Source organism: Balaenoptera acutorostrata, chromosome 19, assembly GCF_949987535.1.
Source record: "Balaenoptera acutorostrata chromosome 19, mBalAcu1.1, whole genome shotgun sequence".
In the NCBI taxonomy this organism is placed as follows: domain Eukaryota; kingdom Metazoa; phylum Chordata; class Mammalia; order Artiodactyla; family Balaenopteridae; genus Balaenoptera; species Balaenoptera acutorostrata.
The window spans coordinates 56,003,156-56,022,959 of NC_080082.1; the positions used below are offsets into that span (position 1 = coordinate 56,003,156).

The 19,804-nt window shown below is 39.7% G+C and overlaps 1 protein-coding gene across 2 annotated transcripts in view; it reads right to left on the reverse strand.

The window, feature by feature from the left end:
• Positions 1-7,454: 7,454 nt before the first annotated feature.
• Positions 7,455-19,804, reverse strand: part of ZNF180 (zinc finger protein 180) — a 30,816-nt gene continuing 18,466 nt past the window's right edge. For both annotated transcript variants that reach the window (XM_007168104.2, XM_007168103.2), the window contains 2 exons: positions 17,267-17,393; positions 7,455-16,146 (listed from right to left, as the gene is read on the reverse strand). In XM_007168104.2, coding sequence (XP_007168166.2) covers positions 14,402-16,146; positions 17,267-17,393 — 1,872 coding nt within the window. In that variant the 3' untranslated portion in view covers positions 7,455-14,401. The remainder of the gene's footprint in view (positions 16,147-17,266; positions 17,394-19,804) is intronic.

Sequence of the window (19,804 nt, forward strand, 5' to 3'; positions counted from 1 at the left end):
GTATCAAAACTAGGGATAATAATTTTCTTGAAATTTTCCCAATTTGATAAACCAAACACAGTGTCTCATTATGGAGATGTTGAATAGATGTTAATATATCAGTGGTGGGCGAATTGCCTATTTATATAACCTTTGCCCAGTTTTCATAACTGATTTGAAATGTTACCATGTCAAATACTAATTATGGTTCATACTCAAATGTATGTTCTGAATGCTCTGTTTTCTTCTAGAGATTATTCCAGCTGTTTGGGTTTTAAGCTCTTTCTTTTTTTCTGTTTTGTTTCCCCTATAGGTTTATCCTGCTTTCATCTTATCTCCATTCCTACTGATTTCTTAATCCTCAATTATTTTTCATTCCACTTCCCAATTTGAGTTCTATGATTCATGTATTGGTTATATTTTGCTATTGTGATAACAAGCATTTAAGGTTATGGAAACTGCTAAAGATTTTGGCAAACTATAAAATTTAATATTCCCTGTTTAGACCGCTGCTTTCCTCTACCCTACATGAACATCCTTTAATTGTGAGTTTAAATTCCCTTATAAACCAAGATTAAATAGTAAGAGATTTTAATCTTGCAAGTGATGGTTTTAATTATTTTTTGTTTTAGTGTCTTGACATATAAAAATTTTAACTGAATGATTTCTGTGTTGTTCTATGTATATATACATATATATGTGTATTTTACAATTTAATATTTTGTTTCCTCATTGCTTTTTGGTCATAGACAGTAGATCACAATCCCATCTACTTAGCTGAATTTCCAGAGAAATTATAATAAATATATATTCCCAGACCAACATCCTACTCTTAACCCACTGAATCACGAATCTAGGCCAGGGCACAAGAAATAGCATAATTTTAGACAGTCAGGGAAAATTTGAAATTGGCTGTTTTAGGAATCTCTGGTCTACAAACTGTAAACAAGTCATATGTATTTCAATATAAGGTATCATCTCCTGAAGCTCTACCATTTTATCCATTATGTTACTGTATGAAGATGACTGAATATGTGAGTCAGTTCCTATGTGTATTTTACTTTTTCTACTGAATGCAAGAGGTGTGGTTACCCCCCAATTCTTCTCTATCACTAACCATTCATGATTATATTTATATAAGCATTATGGTTGGTACTTTTTTCCAGTAAACATTGATCTTTTCCTATTTAGTGCTCTTGACTTGATTTTTTTTGGGGGGTTGGAGCTGCCTTTTGTTTATTTATTTAACCAGCTTTACTGAGATATAATTGACAACTAACATCGTGTAAAGTTAAGGTGTACAATGTCATGATTTGGCATATGTCTGCATTGTGATATATAAGGTTAGTGAGCACATCCATCACCTCATATACTTACCTTGCTTTTTTGTGGTGAGAACATTAATATTTGCTCTCTTAGCTTATTTCAAGTATACAATAAAGTATTGTTAACTTTAGTCACCATGCTGACCATTAGATCCCCCGAACTTATTCATCTTATAACTGAATGTTTGTGCTCTTTGGCCAATATCTTCCCATTTCCCCCACCTCCCAGCCCCTGACAACCACCAATCTACTCTCTGTTTCTATGAGTTCAACCTTTTTAGACTCCACATGTAAGTGAGATCATACAGTATTTGTTCTTCTCTGTCTTTGCATTTGCTCTAAGTTAAAAAGGTCACTTTTTAAAAGTCCTGAGTGGCTAAAAGCAAATATCCGAACTCCTTGCTGAGATCCCTTACAGAGGACTTCTCGCCGCCTTCTTTTTTTTTTTTTTTTAAGTATTTACAAAGTTGTGTTAGTTTCTGGTGTACAGCAAAGCATTCAGATATATATAGATATATAGATATATAGATATATACATATTAATATATATATTATATATATGTGTATATATATTCTTTTTCATACTTTTCCATTATGATTTACTATAGAATATTGAATATAGTTCCCTGTGCTATACAGTAGGACCTTGTTGTTTATCTATTTTATATATAGTAGTTTGTATCTGCTAGTCCCAAACCCCTAATTTATCCCTTCCTCACCCCCTTTCCCCTTTGGTAACCGTAAGTTTGTTTTCTATGTCTGCGATTCTGTTTCTGTTTTGTAAATAAGTTCATTGTATCATTTTTTTTATTCCACATATAAGTGATATCATATGCTATTTGTCTTTCTCTTTCTGGGTTACTTCACTTAGTATGATAACCTTTAGGTCCATCCATGTTGCTGCAAATGGCATTATTTCGTTCTTTCTTATGGCTGAGTAGTATTCCATTATATATATATATATATATATATATATATATATATATATATATATATATATATACCACATCTTCTTTTTTTTTTAGAAATTTCATGTAATGTCTGAAACATTTATATTAACATATTTCCATACAAATAACCCAATGAAAGTTTAGTATTAGTTGTTTTGTTTGTTTTTTTATACTGCAGGTTCTTATTAGGCATCAGTTTTATACACATCAGTGTATACATGTCAATCCCAATCGCCCAATTCAGCACACCACCATCCCCACCTCACCGCAGTTTTCCCCCCTTGGTGTCCATATGCCCATTCTCTACATCTGTGTCTCAACTTCTGCCCTGCAAACTGGCTCATCTGTACCATTTTTCTAGGTTCCACATACATGCATTAATATACAATATTTGTTTTTCTCTTTCTGACTTACTTCACTCTGTATGACAGTCTCTAGATCCATCCACGTCTCAACAAATGACTCAATTTCGTTCCTTTTTATGGCAGAGTAATATTCCATTGTATATATGTGCCACATCTTCTTTATCCATTCATCTGTCGATGGACATTTAGGTTGTTTCCATGTCTTGGCTATTGTAAATAGTGTTGCTATGAACATAGGGGTGCATGTATCTTTTCAAATTAGAGTTTTATCTGGATATATGCCCAGGAGTGGGATTGCTGGATCATGTGCTTGCCTTCTTGTACATACTTGAGTGCCTAGAAAAAGAACCTGATAGATCATAGTGATTATGTGGCAGGTCCCCTTTACTACTATAGTCTAACAAATGACCACAGACTTAGTGTCTTAAAACAACTACTTTATTATGCTCATGGGTTCTCTGGGTCATGAATTGGAAAGGGCACAGCAAGGATGGCTTTTCTCTGTTCCATGATGTCTGGAGCCTCAGCTGGGAAGACCCACAGGCTGGGTGGTAACTTGACAGCTGGGGAATGGAATTACATGACTGGTAGTTGATGGAGACGGTCAGCTGGGACCTCAGCTGGGGCTGTCAACTACAATACCTACACATGGCCTCTCCATGTGGTTTCCGAGGCTGCTTCACAGCATGGAGGCTGTGTTCCAAGTGTGAGTGCTCCAAGAGAACGAGGGGAAAGCTGCATCACTTTTTATGATTTGGCATCGAAAGTCACATATAGTGTTGCTGTCATCATCATCAAAAGTCTGTTCAGATTCAAGGGCAAAGATCAATCCCCCTCCCCCAACCTCTCAGTGGGAGGAATGTTAAAGTCACAGTGTAAGAAAAGTATGGATTTTAGAGGATTTGTTGGAAAATATAATCTGCCATATGGTGCTTCCCCCGAAGTTATATTTTCTTCCCTTTCATTTCCCATTTAGCCCACTTGGAATTTGAATACAAATGAGGATCTGTCCACATAGCAACCGTATCAATCAGCTATACTAACCCCCTATTCTCAGAAACCTCACTTTGATGCCTAGGGGACGTGGCCCTCTCTCTCCATCTTTATTTATTTATTTATTTATTTAAATTTATTTATTTAATTTATTTATTTTTGGCTGCATTGGGTCTTCGATGTTGCGCACAGGCTTTTCTCTAGTTGCGGCGAGCGGGGGCTACTCTTTGCTGCAGTGAGCAGGCGTCTCACTGTGGTGGCTTCTCTTGTTGTGGAGCACGGGCTCCAGGCACACGGGCTTCAGTAGTTGTGGCTTGCAGGCTCAGCAGTTGTGGCTCGTGGGCTCCAGAGCACAGGCTCAGTAGTTGTGGCGCACGGGCCCAGCTGCTCCGCAGCATGTGGGATCTTCCCAGACCAGGGCTCGAACCCGTGTCCCCTGCATTGGCAGGCAGATTCTTAACCACTGTGCCACCAGGGAAGCCCTCTCTCCATGTTTAAAACTAACAATGGATCACTCTGGCCTGACACTTCTGCCTACCTCTTCCCCATTTACGGATACTTGTGATTATGTTGGGCCACCAGTACGCAGGGTAATCTCCCTACATTAAGAGCAGCAGATTAGCAACCTTAATTCCATCTGCTATGACTTACCCAAGTAACATAGCCAGTAAGATGCCAATGAAATGCTGAAACGAATTTGTAATCAGGAATTCTTGGCTTCAAAGTTTGTGTTCTCTTCCCTAAATCCTGCTGCCCCATCGCAGAAACATCGGAGTGCAGGAAAATCGGAGGTTGAAGGTTGATTCATTGACTGTATGACATCTACATCCACCACTCACATTGAAGGATATGGGTGGTAGAGGATTCTTAGAAAATTTCTTCCTTGCTCCTCTGGAAAAGTTACAGGATGCCTTTCTCTCTCAGTTCAAATGGTAATGATAAAGCTGTAGACCACATCACATAACTCTGAGAAGAAACCATACATTGAAGCATTTCTTGTGGACAGCAGAGAGAGGAAATCAAAGTGAACCTTGATGATATTGTTAAACCAACACACTAACCAAACAACAGCAAAAGCCACCCCAAGTGTGGAATAAAACTTTCTGATGATTGTGGGTGAAAGCATTACTTCCGATAGAGAAATGGACAGTATTAACCTTGATATAGTCTCTGTAACAACTACTTTATTATGCTCATGGGTTCTCCAGCCTGACACATGATTTTTGTATCCAAAAATCATGTCAGATGTGGACAGTATTTTCAGTGATAAAAAATGTGATAATGATTATGTCATGGGAATAAGCATGAATTGTTCGATGTGAAATCCTGTTTGCTTTTGTTTTCTCAGATATGAAACACTGTGTGGAGTGCTCAAGTCATTAGTACACAAACGCTGAGAGACCGCTGTCTCCCCCAGATCGTGACCTTCCTGGCATTTGAAGACACTGTAGGGATGGTGCTGGCCTGCACTGCTCTTTCCTTGTCTGTACTCACAGCAGTGATTCTCGGGATCTTTGTGAAAGATCAAGAAACCTCCACTGTCAAGGTCAAAAACTGGGTACTCAGCTACCTTCGGCTCATTTCCCGTTCTCCTCTTCTTCTGCTCCTTACTTTTCATTGGTCAGCCTAACATGGTAACCTGCATCCTCCAACAAATGACATTTGGAGTTGTATGTACTATGTATCTCTACTATTTGGCCCAATCACTGTGGTTCTAGGCTTCAAGGCCACGGTATCAGGGAGAAGGATGAGGTGGTACTTGGTATCAGGTGCTCCTAACTCTGTCATTCCCATCTGCTCTCTGGATTAAGGGTCCCTCTGTGGAATCAGGCAGGAGGGTCACACTGCCCAGCCAAGGGCTGCCAGTGGCCAATGTGGTAAAGTCGGCCATTAGAAGTGTCCCTTCTGCGGGCAAAGTGTGTGACAGTAGCTGGGGGACCCAGGGAATTCTCTGAGGGCTGTGGGTGAAACGATAAGGGACATGGGAGAGGAAGCTGGTGAGTTCTGTGAGTTAGTAGGTGTTTCCTGTGGGTGATGGGCTGACTTCTGCAGAAATCTGGGGATGGTTAGAGAGTAGCATGTAGTTTGGCGAGTCAGGGCTGGGGGACCCTTCAGGGGAGAAGCCAGATAGGACTTCACTCTCTTTAGGTGAAGACATGATTGAGGAGCCTGCAGCTCCCAGAGCCTCCTCCTTTTTTTTATGACCCCACAAATGGAGAGTAGTGTGCTGTGTGTGTGTGTGTGTGGCAGGACGGGGGTGGGTTGGGTGGGGGGGTGGACCACGGTCTCGAGACAAATGCAGTAACAAACAAACAAAAGACACAGACTTACCAAGTGTTCTGTCCTCTGTCTTCTGAATCGGGTTCCACACAGGGAGGACTCTGCAAGGACCAAGTGCAGGCGGCTCAGATAACCCAGACTGAACGCTGCTCTCCCCTGGGAAGATCTGAGCGGAGAGAAGCCGGGGTGGGCTCAAATACCAGGGAGGAGGGCGGGGACGGGGGAAGGGGCGGGGCTTCACACCTTCTCACGCATTTCGTTCAGCTCTGGCTGCCAGACTCCGCCCAACACAAACTTCCTCTCCTAATTTGATTTAAAGTTAAAAGTTTGGCACAATTTAAGGCAAGAACTTAGAACGTTTGTGAGCCAGATATATTATAAGTTAATTCCATTTAAATACTTAAAACCGTTCTAGCGCTGTGGTTCTCAGGTTGTGGTCCTGGACCAGCAGAATCATTGCAAACCCCCAAACTCCACCCCAGACCTACTGAATCAGAAACTCTCGGGTCGGGACCCAGAAATCTGTGTTATAAGAAGCACTCCCTCTGATTCTGATGCATGGCAAAGTTTAAGAACCACTTATGTAAAGGAAAAGTTGTGGGTTTTTTTTGTTATGTGTTGATATAAATTAAATTAAATTAAATTAAATTAAATTGTTATGTGTTGATATGTGTTGTATAAATTAAGATTTTGTTCTTATCATCTGGGGAAATCGAAGCTAGGTAGGTAGATTGACTGCATTCGGGTGATGAGGTTAGGAATTCGATGGTTCTAGATCATTAGATCATCTAATTATTTAAATTATACTAAATTGTTTAAATTATACTTGTGTAAATTGGGGGGCAGTAGGAAACCAATTATAGTCTAATTTGTCCCAGATGTTTGATAGATGGAGTACTGTTTTCCACAAGAGGAAGTAAGCCCATATTTCAATCAGGTTCTAGCACATCTGGCTGAGTGATGTGAGGCCCTCCAACCTTGAAAAATAGAAGCAACTGTTAAAAGCAAGGGGATTAAGAAAACCACACAAGGAAAAGAACTATCGACCAGAATTCTATCTAGATATTTGGTTCCTAAGCCTCCCTCAGCCATATATTTAGCGTTGCTTTAGAGTTGGTATTTGTATTTCCCCCCCTTTATGGTTTGTCTCCTGGATAAATAATCTACACTTTGCCTGCCCCATCTCCACTCCCATTTGATGAAATGGGCCATATTCATTTACATATTTTTTCTTGTTTTCTTCCTAAGTTTTAACAAAGAGCAAACGAGGGTCTCATGGAAGGTTGAGTTATCATTAATCCCAATCACTTTTTCCCCCTTATCTGCTCCCTTCAATGATAAACATGACCAAATACACCTGGGGCTGGGCTCCCTTATTTTTTATTTATTTATTTATTTATTTAATAGATCTTTATTGGAGTATAATTGCTTCACAAGACTGTGTTAGTTTCTGTTGCACAACAAAGCGAATCAGCCACATGCATACACATGTCCCCATATCCCCTCCCTTTTGAGCCTCCCTCCCATCCTCCCTATCCCACCCCTCTACGTCATCACTGGGCTCCTTTATTAATGGCATCTTTATGTGTCTTTATAGAGCCCGCGGCCTATCCACCAGAGGCAAGTAATGAAGCGATCAACCTCCAGTGTCAGTCAGTGAGGGGCCTAAGCTGGAATTTTAGATGCCCCTTTCATTGTGAGATTAAAATGTGTAGTTTCCAGATCTTCATCTTAGTGAAGGTGACTTTTTTCTGTATGGACCTCCATATAAGCCTATTTTTCACATGTTATAAAATTAATGATGACCAACACTTGCCTGCAGGGCAATTGGGACTGACCAATATAATGCACCTTTATTTGAAGGCTATTAGAAGTTGAGTTTGTGCCTGTTGTGGACTGAATGCTTGTGTCCCCTCACCAAACTCATATGTTGAAATCCTAACCCCCAATGTGATATTAGGGGGTGAGGGCCTTTGGGAGGTGATTAGGTCATGAGGGTACCTCACAAATGGGATTAGTGCCCTTACAGAGGCCTCAGAGACCTTGTGAGGACAAAACAAGATGTGCAGCTAAGGAGCAGGAAGTGAGTCCTCAGTCGCTGATACAGCCAGTTTAAAGTATTTTTGTTATAGCAGTCTGAACAGACTAAGAATGCCTTTCTTCAGCACACTTGATACTGCATCTCACGAAGGACCCATGGCTCTGTATTGACCTACCTTGGTCCAGCTGTCCATGACTAATGGTTTCTCAATGCTCAAAGTATTCCTGCTTGGTTGGCAGGAATTCCACACAGGTTAGTGGCCCCTGTGGCATATGTAACACCACCCAAATGTCTCTCGAAGTGTTTTTTAACCTATTATCTACAAGATAGTACAAGTCCATGTCTATCTTTCTGCCTTAACATAAGCTACTCACCAAAGAGCCCTGGTTTCAAATTGCTGCTGCATCACTGATGGATCCCCAGGATGATGTGCAACCCAAGAGGCTGCCCAGCTTTTAAGGGTGTGAACTAATGCTGCTGTTTCCAATTTAACTCTTGTTTTAACCTAGTTGCCATCTTTTACTTAAACATTTTTTTCTCATTCAGTGTTTTCTGACCAATTTGAATGTTTCATAAACACAACCCCCCACAATTTTATAGTTTCATTTAAAGCTAGAAACTTCAGTTTTCCTTGTATAAAAAAATGCAACTGGACTTTATCCAGCAGTAACAGAGAACAATACTCCAAACACAGTAGTCATCCCATCTTCCCATGTGAACATAGGAACCATGATTGGATACTCATACAAGGTAGAGGCTACACCACCTGGGGATGGGTGTAGCCTGTGGTGACTGGGCATCCAGTTTTCTGGGGACACATCTTGGAACTGGCTGTATTGTATACAGGTTTAGATGATCAATTCTATCAGCTATATCTAATTAAAGCACCAGATTACAAAAAGAGACTCCAACTCCCTCTACCCAGTGCAACATAAATACTAAAGCAGAGAGTTTCAGTGATGGAACCCCATATAATTAGTAGAGAATAGTAATACCAGAAACTACAGATAAACAGTTTTGAGATTTCATCAGAAAACCCTCTTCTGGCTTTTCCATAGGTTTGGTCCTTTTATAACCTAATCCCCACTACTAAAATTTCAGCACATTCCACTTATGATGACAGCCACGTATTACTTCTTAAAAATAAATTATCAATTAAAGTTAATGGCATGTCCATGAAGTTTTTTCAAGAGTACAGAAAAATCAGGAACTTACACCCATAGAAAGTTCCAGCATTCCACAAAATATCTGGCAGGGGTAGTGTGGTCCTAGTCCCTTCAGAAAGCGAGCAATGGTGGAGAAACATGTGGACAAACCAAATATAGAACAAGAAGAAGAGCTTCTGGTCAGAAGAATCACCAACCTGCTGGATCTGTTGTGCAGTGAACCACAGGCATAGGTATCAACAGTCCAGATCTAAGCAAACACTGTCAGAGAGTAACTAGTAGAGTCTGGGCAGGAAAGAGGAACAATACTCAAAAGGAATATCTGTGTTTCAAGAACTTGATCCAACAGTTAACTTCCAGGAGTCCTCCCTGAAGAAGAGAGGAGGTGACCATGAAGACTGTCATGACCTCAATAGAACACAAAAGATGTTAAAGAGTCCAGAAAGGTGATATAACTACTACAGAAAGGTTTATCAATCCTATTTATCAACCTATTTCCACTGAAATGCCATCCTCAGTGGATTACAAATCAGTACCACACTGGCCATAAGACAGAAGGTCCAACTTTACTGTTCCAACATGAAGATCCACTTGGCAAATGCCGAAAGTGATATTTTAAAATGTAACAATACTATTTTTACTGCAAAGCATAATAAAACAAACACTGATTTAGTTAGACCCCCAAACAAATCCAAATAAGGATTAAATTATCCTAAGCAGTAAAAACTGCCCATGTCACCAACTTGTTTGTGGTTTTACAAAAGCAGGTTTAGAAAGCTTTTCCATATCTACTCACAACAAAAGTTACTGAATATTTGCTTGGTAATTTGACCTGGTTTATAATCCCCCTATCCTTTCTAAATGCCCAGCGTCTGAACCATCTTTTTACATGAGGAGTTTTTCATTAGAAAAGGAATGGACACCACTCAGAGATCCCAGACTTGGAAGTGGAAGCAAAGATATGAAGCCCTGGGTGAGGAAGAGAGTACACGTTTTTGGTTGTAAGAGAGCTGTGATAGGTTAAGTAGGAGACTGCATATACATATTAAAGTTAAGTGAAAATGTAGAGAGTGAAGAAAATGTTGACATATAGGCTAGGCAAGGGCGGGCTATACTGGAAATCTTTTGTTTTTACCTTTACTGTTGCTTAGCAAATGAGTAACAATTCTATGAATGACAAACTGCCCAAAGAATTAGTATGAGTGGAAGGCAGAGCCCATCTACAACTATGGACGCTCCAGGAAACACTAGGCACTGGTGGCCCTGGCATCTTAACCTTCCACACAACTCAGGTGCAGGCACAGCCTACGATCCACCAGAACCAGGCAGTTGCCCAGACTTCGAATCAGAAGATATAGTTAGTTTTTTACTATATCTCAAGGAACTTTGGGAACACTGAGGAACTCTCATGGCTCTGCAGCATGATTCAGCAATTGTTTCTATGAAGCCCTGAACATTGTCTTTCTTGCCAGTTCTTGAAGCCACCTAATATCTTCTGAATCAACTGGTTAGAATTGGCTCATGTGCTTTCCAATTAAGAACCCAGGCTGCTATAATTTGTAAAGAGCAATATGCAATTTACTGATGTAACTCATCAAATCTTCTAAAGGGAAACTGAGTCCATGTGCAACCTCTTTCAGCAAACAGGAAGAATACTGATTTTTCAAGATAAAGTTCTAAAGGCGTAGGTAAGATTAACTGGTCTTATCAAGTACATGAAATGAGACATACGAAATAAAGGGTATTGATTAAGCACAAAATCCAAAAGAAATTTAGAAATATAAAAGGCATATCTGAAAACAGCATCAAAAAGTCTGGATTCCCTCCCTGCTCCAAGCTGAAATCTCTTTGGACAAAAAAACAAAAAACAAAAACAAAAACAGGGGCTTCCCAGGTGGCACAGTGGTGGAGAATCCACCTGCCAATGCAGGGGACACGGGTTCCAGCCCTGGTCTGGGAAGATCCCACATGCCGCAGAGCAACTAAGCCCGTGTGCCAAAACTACTGAGCCTGCGCTCTAGAGCCTGTGAGCCACAGCTACTGGAGCCCACATGCCACAACTACTGAAGCCCACGTGCCTAGAGCCTATGCTCCACAAGAGAAGCCACTGCAATGAGAAGCCCGCACACTGCAACAAAGAGTAGCTCCGGCTCGCTGCAACTAGAGAAAGCCCACGTGCAGCAATGGAGACCCAACACAGCCAAAAATAAATAAATAAATTTATAAAAACAACAAAAACAAACAAATTAAAAGCACGTTTATCTTTGTCAGGCCTAGGAGTAAGCTGAAACATCAAACCACAAAATAAGGTGGACAAAGTACAAAAGTACTGAAGACTAAGCAGGAGTGTGGGAGGAAACATGATGACTACAGTTAATGCTGCTGAATGGTACATTTGAAAGCTGGTAAGAGAGCAAATCCTAAGAGTTCTCTCCACAAGGAAAAAAAAAACCCACTTTTTTTTTTCTTTTAGTATCTATATGAGATGATGGATGTTAACTCATTGTGGTAATCATTTCACAATATATATATATTTTTTGGCTGCGCTTGTGGGATCTTAATCCCCGACCAGGGCTTGAACCCATGGCCCCGGCAGTGACAGTGTGGAGTCCTAACCACTGGACGGCCAGGGAAGTCCCCATTTCACAATATTTGTAAGTCAAGTCATTATGCCGTACATGTTAAACTTATGTCAATTATATCTGGATAAAACTATAAAAATGTTTTAAAAAATTGGTTCTAGGAGAGAGAGTATTCCTCAACATCCATGTATTTTAAAATGCTTTGGTCACCTTTCACTTATTTCTAATTTTACTGGAGTATGGTGAAAGAAATTTGGCCTGTCAAATCTCTATACATTTTGCTATGGCAAAGTACAATTTTACTTTGTGAATTTTACACAAAAATTTTTATGCAGGGGACATATGTGGTTATATATGTGTCATACATATGTCATTAAAATCAACTTACTGATTCCCCCTTTTAAACCTAAATTTTAGGTTCAGAGGTTTAAATATTTATTTTTAGCACACTGTCACTTTAACTTCTCTTCATTATTGGTTGACCATTTTTTAAAAGAATACCTTTCCTACAGAGGGAAATTACTGAGCAAATAATGAAATTAACATTTTTGTTTATTTACTGAATCTACCTTACTTCAAAACACTTGGCAACCATAATTCACCACCTAGGAGCTGATGTAATACTTATGACTTAGTGCACACAGATGACTCGTATTCAACCTGGCCAAGAAACACACAATCACACACATACTCACTTCAAAATTCTCTGCAGTTTTTTCAATTTCATTTTCAATGAAATATTTTTAACACTAAAAAGATTACTTTGAGATAAACCCCTTCCCAAACCTGAAATCTTCACAGGCCTCCTTCTTAGCCCATTTGGCTTTAAATTCATTTGTACAATCGTGTCTCCTGTCTTCAAAGTAAGATTCAACATGCCCAGTGAAAATCATCCACTTGTACCTAGCACTGATATTGGTTTTATCTATAATTTTGGGGAAAAGAAGCCTAACCATGTCCCACTGCCAAATTAGCATTTTCACAATTTTATGTCCTCCCCCAAAGGCAGTGCATGGAGAACCCCTTCTCTTCCTCTATCTGTGCATTCATGGACTGACTGAAGATTCTCCTGGGGTTGGCAGCCAGTTTTCCAGCCGTCAACAACTGTTCCCCCAGAACTTCAGTCACTGCGAGGTGTGCTGCACTCTCTGGCTTAACCCTCATAAAGATGAATCCACTTAGGGTCATATCCTGGGGACAGAATTTACTAAGGGTAACCCCTATTAGATAGCACTTTAGCTGGTTTTTTTTTTTTCTTTCTCCAGGGAATTTACCTCTATTCTCTGGTCTCTCAGTTCAACTCTCAGCCTATTTTTCAATAACTCTCTGGGATCAGAGGTTTCAGGTCCATGACAATCCATAGGATTAGAATTCATGATATAGGGGCAAAGGCCAGAAAGACTTGTGAACCAAATCTAAAAAACCAATGAGAAGCTACAAATATTACCTCACTAAAAGCATTCTTGTGAGCTTAATTTAGGTGGCAAGCACTTAGCCAGGGCAGTACCTTCCCACTCAGAGGATTCTCCCATTAGGGAACATACCCCAGAGAAAAAAAAGACAATACTACATGATGGGAGAAAAAAAAAAAAAAAACACCTTAAAAATAGAGCTCTTTTATACTGCTTTTGATATATGGGTTAAAAAAAAAAAAAGCCCATTTGCCCTCCATACTGCCCATGCATTCTCAGTCCCTCTGGCTTAAATTTCCAGTTCCACATTCCCAGGGAAATATTTTATTCTCAATGAGGAACATTCCTGGGAATCTAAGTCCTAAGGAGTAACCTGTTCATGCTAATCCAAATGGAACTCTCAGAACCCTGAGGGATCTTTGCTATCTGACTGTCCAGTCTTTCCTAAATGGTCAAAGAGATGGAAATGTTTGTATTTTCTGACTATTACTCATATCACTTATTAGTATTATAAAAAAGCATACATTCAAAAAAAAAAAGGCATAAACCTAAAATTAAAGCAGATACGCCTAGAATCCCTTTAGATCCTGATCCAAACACAAATATCTTACCATGATGGTTCCAGAAATGAATGTTCTATACTCTTGCCCTGCATTTTTCAGTTCATCTCATAGCCATTTCCCTAATTTTTACAAAATCTTCACATATAAGAGAAAGTGCTGTATGAAACTGATTACTAAGTAGCTGCTAGGGAAATCATGTTGGAAAATGGTACACTGAAATACCGTTTTCCAGTCTAAGTTCTAAAGCTACAGCAATTTCCCAACCTTCTCAACAACAAGCCCACCGGTATTAGCATTCTCATTTATTCTTTATTGGAAAAGAGGTCCACCTCACTGGCAATCACTCCACAGCATATTGCCCATTTAATGATAATTCTCTCAAACTCAGGTCGAAGTGCTTTCTGCAAGGAAAAGTGCCAATAGTTATTACTTTTGTGGGAATGTGTTATTAGGGCCAAGTTTGATTTTTTAACATGGAATTGCTAAGTAAAATATGTGATTCACAGTTCTTCTCTATTTCTTCCCCAGAACATATTTCCAGATACACAATAACAAAGAGCTAACTGAAAGCTTTTTCCACACACATTGTTTTCATGGTAGTTCTTTCCAATACATGTAATCCCGGAGGAATGGAAGGAGGGAAGGAGGAAGTGAGGGGCTGAAGGGAGGGAGGAAAGGAAGGAGGGAGGAAGGGAGAGAAGGAGGGAGGGAGGGAGGGATATACTCTGGCTGAAAGATCTCCAAACTAGTTACATTCATAGGGTTTCTCTTCAGTATGAGTTGCCTGATGCCTAATAAGTTTAGAACTATTAATGAAAGCTTTCCCACACTGATTACATGTAAAGGGTTTCTCTCCAGTATGAGTTCTTTGATGTACAATAAGTCGAGCACTCAAGCTGAATGTTTTACCACATTGATTACATTCATAGGGTTTCTCTCCAGTATGAGTTCTCTGATGTTGAGTAAGGCATGAACTCTGCCTGAAGGATTTCCCACACTGACTGCACTCATAGGGCTTTTCTCCAGTATGAGTTCTCTGATGTACAACAAGAACATAACTCTGGCTGAAGGACTTCCCACACTGATTACATTCATAGGGTTTTTCTCCAGTATGAGTTCTCTGATGCATAACAAGGTGAGAACTGCGGTTGAAAGATTTCCCACACTCATTACATTCGTAGGGTTTCTCTCCAGTATGAGTTCTTTGGTGTGCAACAAGTTGAGAACTCCAGCTGAAAGATTTTCCACACTGATTACATTCAAAGGGTTTTTCTCCTGTGTGACTCCTCTGATGCGCGACAAGTTTGTAACTTTGACTAAAGGATTTCCCACATTGATTGCATTCATAGGGCTTTTCTCCAGTATGAATTCTTTGATGGGCAATAAGCTTATAGCTCTGGATAAATGATTTCCCACATTGATTACATTCGTAGGGCTTCTCTCCAGTATGAGTTCTTTGATGTGCAATAAGTTTGTAGCTCTGCCTGAATGACTTTCCACACTGACTGCATTCATAAGGCTTCTCTCCAGTATGAGTTCTCTGATGCACAACAAGGACATAGCTCTGGCTAAAGGATTTCCCACACTGATTACATCTATAAGGTTTCTCTCCAGTATGAGTTCTCTGATGGGAAACGAGGTGAGAGCTGCGGCTGAATGATTTCCCACATTCGTTACATTCATAAGGTTTCTCCCCTGTGTGAGTTCTCTGATGTGCAACAAGATGAGAGCTCCAGCTGAAGGATTTCCCACACTGATTACATTCAAAGGGTTTCTCTTCAGAAAGATTTCTCATGTTTTGAGCAAGGGATGAACTCTGGGAGGTTTTATTACATTTATACTGACTCTCTTCAACAGGGATTCTCTGTTGTTCATTATGGGATATACTGTGGTTCAAAACTTGCTCACATTCCTTAAAATCAAAAGATCTTCCTTGTGCGTGTATTTTCTCATGTAGATTTAGGGGTTTATCATGGCTAAAATGTTGAATACTGTCACTAAATCCATAGGATTTATCTTCTGTTTGAGTTTTTGTAAACTGAATAAAATGAATGCTCTGGGGGAGGTTTCCACATTCTTTATTTTCACAGAGTTTCTCACTATCATTAATCATCTGATGAGTGTTTACCATGGAATTATAATGCAATTTTTTAACATGTGAAGCATGTTTATGAAAATGGTTTCTTATGGGTATCATCTGTGGTGAAAGAAGACTGGAATTCAGACCACACTTCTCCTCAAAGTCATCACTTTTGCAGGCTCTCTCATGACTAATAGCTTTTCTGTGAGTGAATGTCACTTCCTTCAAAAGTCTCTCTTGTTTTTCCTGTTGCTTCTCCAACAGCTCCTTACAATCCTGAACTTCTTCACATGAAGATAACCAAGGTTCATCTCTTGTCAACCTTTCTATCTTCACTCTGTGGGATGGTTCATCACCAAAAATGCTCTGCTTTGATGTTGATTCTCTTCTTCCAAGTGCAGTTGCCGAGTCTGGAAGGAAGCAAAATAAAACACCCTAGCCAAAAAAATGTTAGAGCTGGAATAGGGGAATAAAAGCTGATAAGAAAGTATGCAATTATATGTGGATTTGTCTTCAGCTATGGACCTATAACATGAATTGAGAAAGCAAAAGGATGGGATGAAGCAGTAAGCAGAGAACTACCATAGTCCAACAGCATAACAAGGCATTAATATGAAACTATTTCAATCTTAGTGTTGCTGAATAAAAAGACTTTAGATGTCAAATATCTCCATATTCCAAAATAAGATCCCCTATGCATAATCTACAGAATTGCAAAACAATTTTGCAATCCTTAGCAAAAAAAAATAGAGGGTCCTTGCTACCTTCTTTAGTGCTAGATATATGTTCACTGAAATAGAAATTAGTGCCTACATTTCTAGGAATTTCTGGAGGCATGAAACTTGCTAGCACAGTCTGTGTTAGTAAGACAAGGTCAAACTACTTTGTGAACCAGGAAAAAATAATGGGGGCACTGTTATCCCAGGTTCCCTAAATGCCTTAGGGGCTAATATGGCCCCATGAATTCCTTTAGTTCCAAGTGAGAGAGGATGAAGATTAGCTCATAAAAGAAGCCTTGGTAGCTATTAGGCCAGGCAACAGAAAGTACACTTGGAAAAAGTGGTGATGTATATAGTCCACCAGGTGTGGGAGATGGAGAAATATGCAGCATGCCCTATGGGGATTTTTCAAACAAATCTTCTATACCTAAATGTCTGTTTCTCACCTGGATATGCGTGTTGAGAAACTCTTTTTATACTTATCCCCTTGTTCCAACTAGGAGACTGCATCTGGTTTGAAAAGCTGATAGGGAAAGATACAGGACTTTGGGTATTTGGGCTGGGGACAAAAGAAAATCACTTCAGAATTTGGTCCCAGTCCTTGGCCTTTAGGAGTCCAGAAGACTGCATGAGCTCAAACCCAAGAATCTGTACCTTTGCTACCCTACAAATTAAAACTAAAATTTCACTGGGGAATAAAAAGCACAAATGCAATCTATGTGTGGCCAAAATCATTCTGGCCTCTGAATTCCCTAGCTCTTGTGAAATCATTTCAATATATAGACTTCATTAAAGGGGACTGTACTCTTACCCCAAGAGACTAGGTGCCTGTGGTTCTCCAGGATCACATCTCTGTCCAGGGTCCTCCGGGCAGGGTTCAAAGTGCCTTCTTCCTCCTGAGTGAAGTCCACAGTCACTCTTTGGAAGTTCACTCCTTCCTAAAACAGGACACACATTCCTGCTCAGTTGGGTATCATTTCCTTCCAATGTTCACAGAGGAAAAGTTTGACAGGTGGAAGAAAGAAAACCTGATGGCCTGGAAATTGTCTTGATATGATCAACATTCAAAGGATTCTAGTCGAGGGATACCAGGTACCTCCTAGGTGAGCCCCTTTGGGTTTTGGATGCTGGACCTGTTTATATAACCCCAAAGAGGAACACCAGATAGGAAATGACATAAACTGTTTTCTCTCTTGTTGACCTTAAAGAAAATGCTTATTCTGATTTTTGCATTGGTGAATATAGAATTCTTACTTAGGAATTCCCTCCAAATTCCCGAGAAACTAACAGAACAGGGTCAGCAAACTTTTTCTCTCAAAGGTCAGAGAGCAAATATTTTAGGCTTGGCAAGCCATACAGTCTCTATTACAACTACTCAGCTCTGCTGCTATAGCGAGAAAGCAGCCACAGGAAATATATGAACAAATGGATGTGGCTGTGTTACAATAAAGCTTTATTTTCAAAAAACAGGTGACAGGCCAGACTTGGCACACAGGCTTTACTGATGCCTGAGACAGAAAATGAAATGTGGACCTTAATGAAAGGCAGTATGTACAGGTTAAAAGCACTGGATATGGAAAAGAGACGTGGGTTTTCTCATCTATTAAGAGCATATGTCTGAATTTAAAAAAAAAAATCTAATCTGATCATCTGCCTATTAATGGTGAGTTTATTCCATTTCTATTTATTAGGCTTAATGATACCCAATTCATTGTGCTGTTGAGTGAATTAACTGTAATGATATATGAAAAGCCATTACCAGAGTTTACCCATAAAAACAAAGGCTGGGAATTATTATCAAGATGATTAGGTTTGAGAAGCCTCAAAAAATAAGTGACAGCCAATGAGACCTTTATCCTGAACTCTTAAGTCTTCAGAAAATATTTCTATTTTGTCCACACTATGAGCTGCACCATAGGGCCTGTCATTACTGCCATGTAAAGGGGGTCTCTTGGACTGCCTCCTCTAAGCAGGAAAAAAACCTCCTTCTAAGACTTTTGGGCAGGAATTTTGTTCCAAGAAAGTGCTGGAGGTGATCTGTCCTTACCCAAAGGCAGCAAAAACCACAGAAGTCGAATGCCACTTGCCAAGGCTTTTTAAATAGATGGGGTGTTCTTAAGCTGTGGTTCATGCATAGGACATGAAGTCCCTGAACCCCATGAAACTCCATGCAAAATGCTGCTGTACCTTTTTCTAAGTTGTGGCCCATAAATTTCACTAAAATCTCAAAGGTTTTCACAGTTACCCCAAAATGGAATTCAGAAATATCATTTGTTATTTCTCATTATTCATTTTGTGCCATTTCTTCAGGATTGAAGATCTTACAAGGATGAACTGAGTCAAAGAAAATAATCAGAACCACAATGTTTATAGGTAATAACAATAATTAAATATTTTTAAGCAGCAGTTTAAAGAAATGGAAAGTTCAGCCAGAAGAACCTACAAATATATGTGTTATTCTTTCAGGTCATATTTTTTTTAAGATCTTTATAAAACATTGATCTAATACTTAAAAAAAAAAAAAAAAAGGAAAAGAAATACCACTTGCAAACTGCCCCCTGTGCTGAACATGGATCTACAGGTACTGTTTTTCAACCTCCAATCCATGCTTCCTTTTGATAAACACTCCCCTTCACTGTTTAATGTAGGTCCTTTTAATATTAAACTTCTTCAAATGTTAAATAAATAATACTAGACTAGATTAGCACTCCCCACTGCACCCCAGGCTATATGTTCTCAAAGTTCCAGGAATTTCTATCATAAGACTCACCATGCTTTCTTATCATTTGCATAATGGTCATCTTTGTCACTAGGCTGTAATCCATGAGGGCAGTAACTCCAGAGCTTAGTACAGTGTTGGTGTATAGTATAGACTAATTATATATTTGGTAAATTATTTCAGTAAGTGAATCAATAGTATATCAGTAGACTCTGTAATATATCAAAATAATCCTGGTTCAAATTCTGATGGAAATCCTCTCCTCTCACCTGACTCTCACAAGGCCTATCACATACCCATTTGAAAAGGTCCTTCAGCGTATGGATACTGGCTGTTTCTGGACTTCTATCCCCTCTTATTCTATTCTTCCTCTCACCTGTCCCCTACTCCCCAGTCCTCAAAATTTCTTCCCAAACCCTTCAACTGTGCCCTTGGGAACTCTTCTTCTATAATAATGAAATCCGGAATTTCCCTGGTGGCGCAGTGGTTAAGAATCCGCCTGCCAATGCAGGGGACACAGGTTTGAGCCCTGGTCCGGGAAGATCCCACATGCTGCGGAGCAACTAAGCCCATGCGCCACAACTACTGAGCCTGTTCTCTAGAGCTCACGAGCCACAACTACTGAGCCCA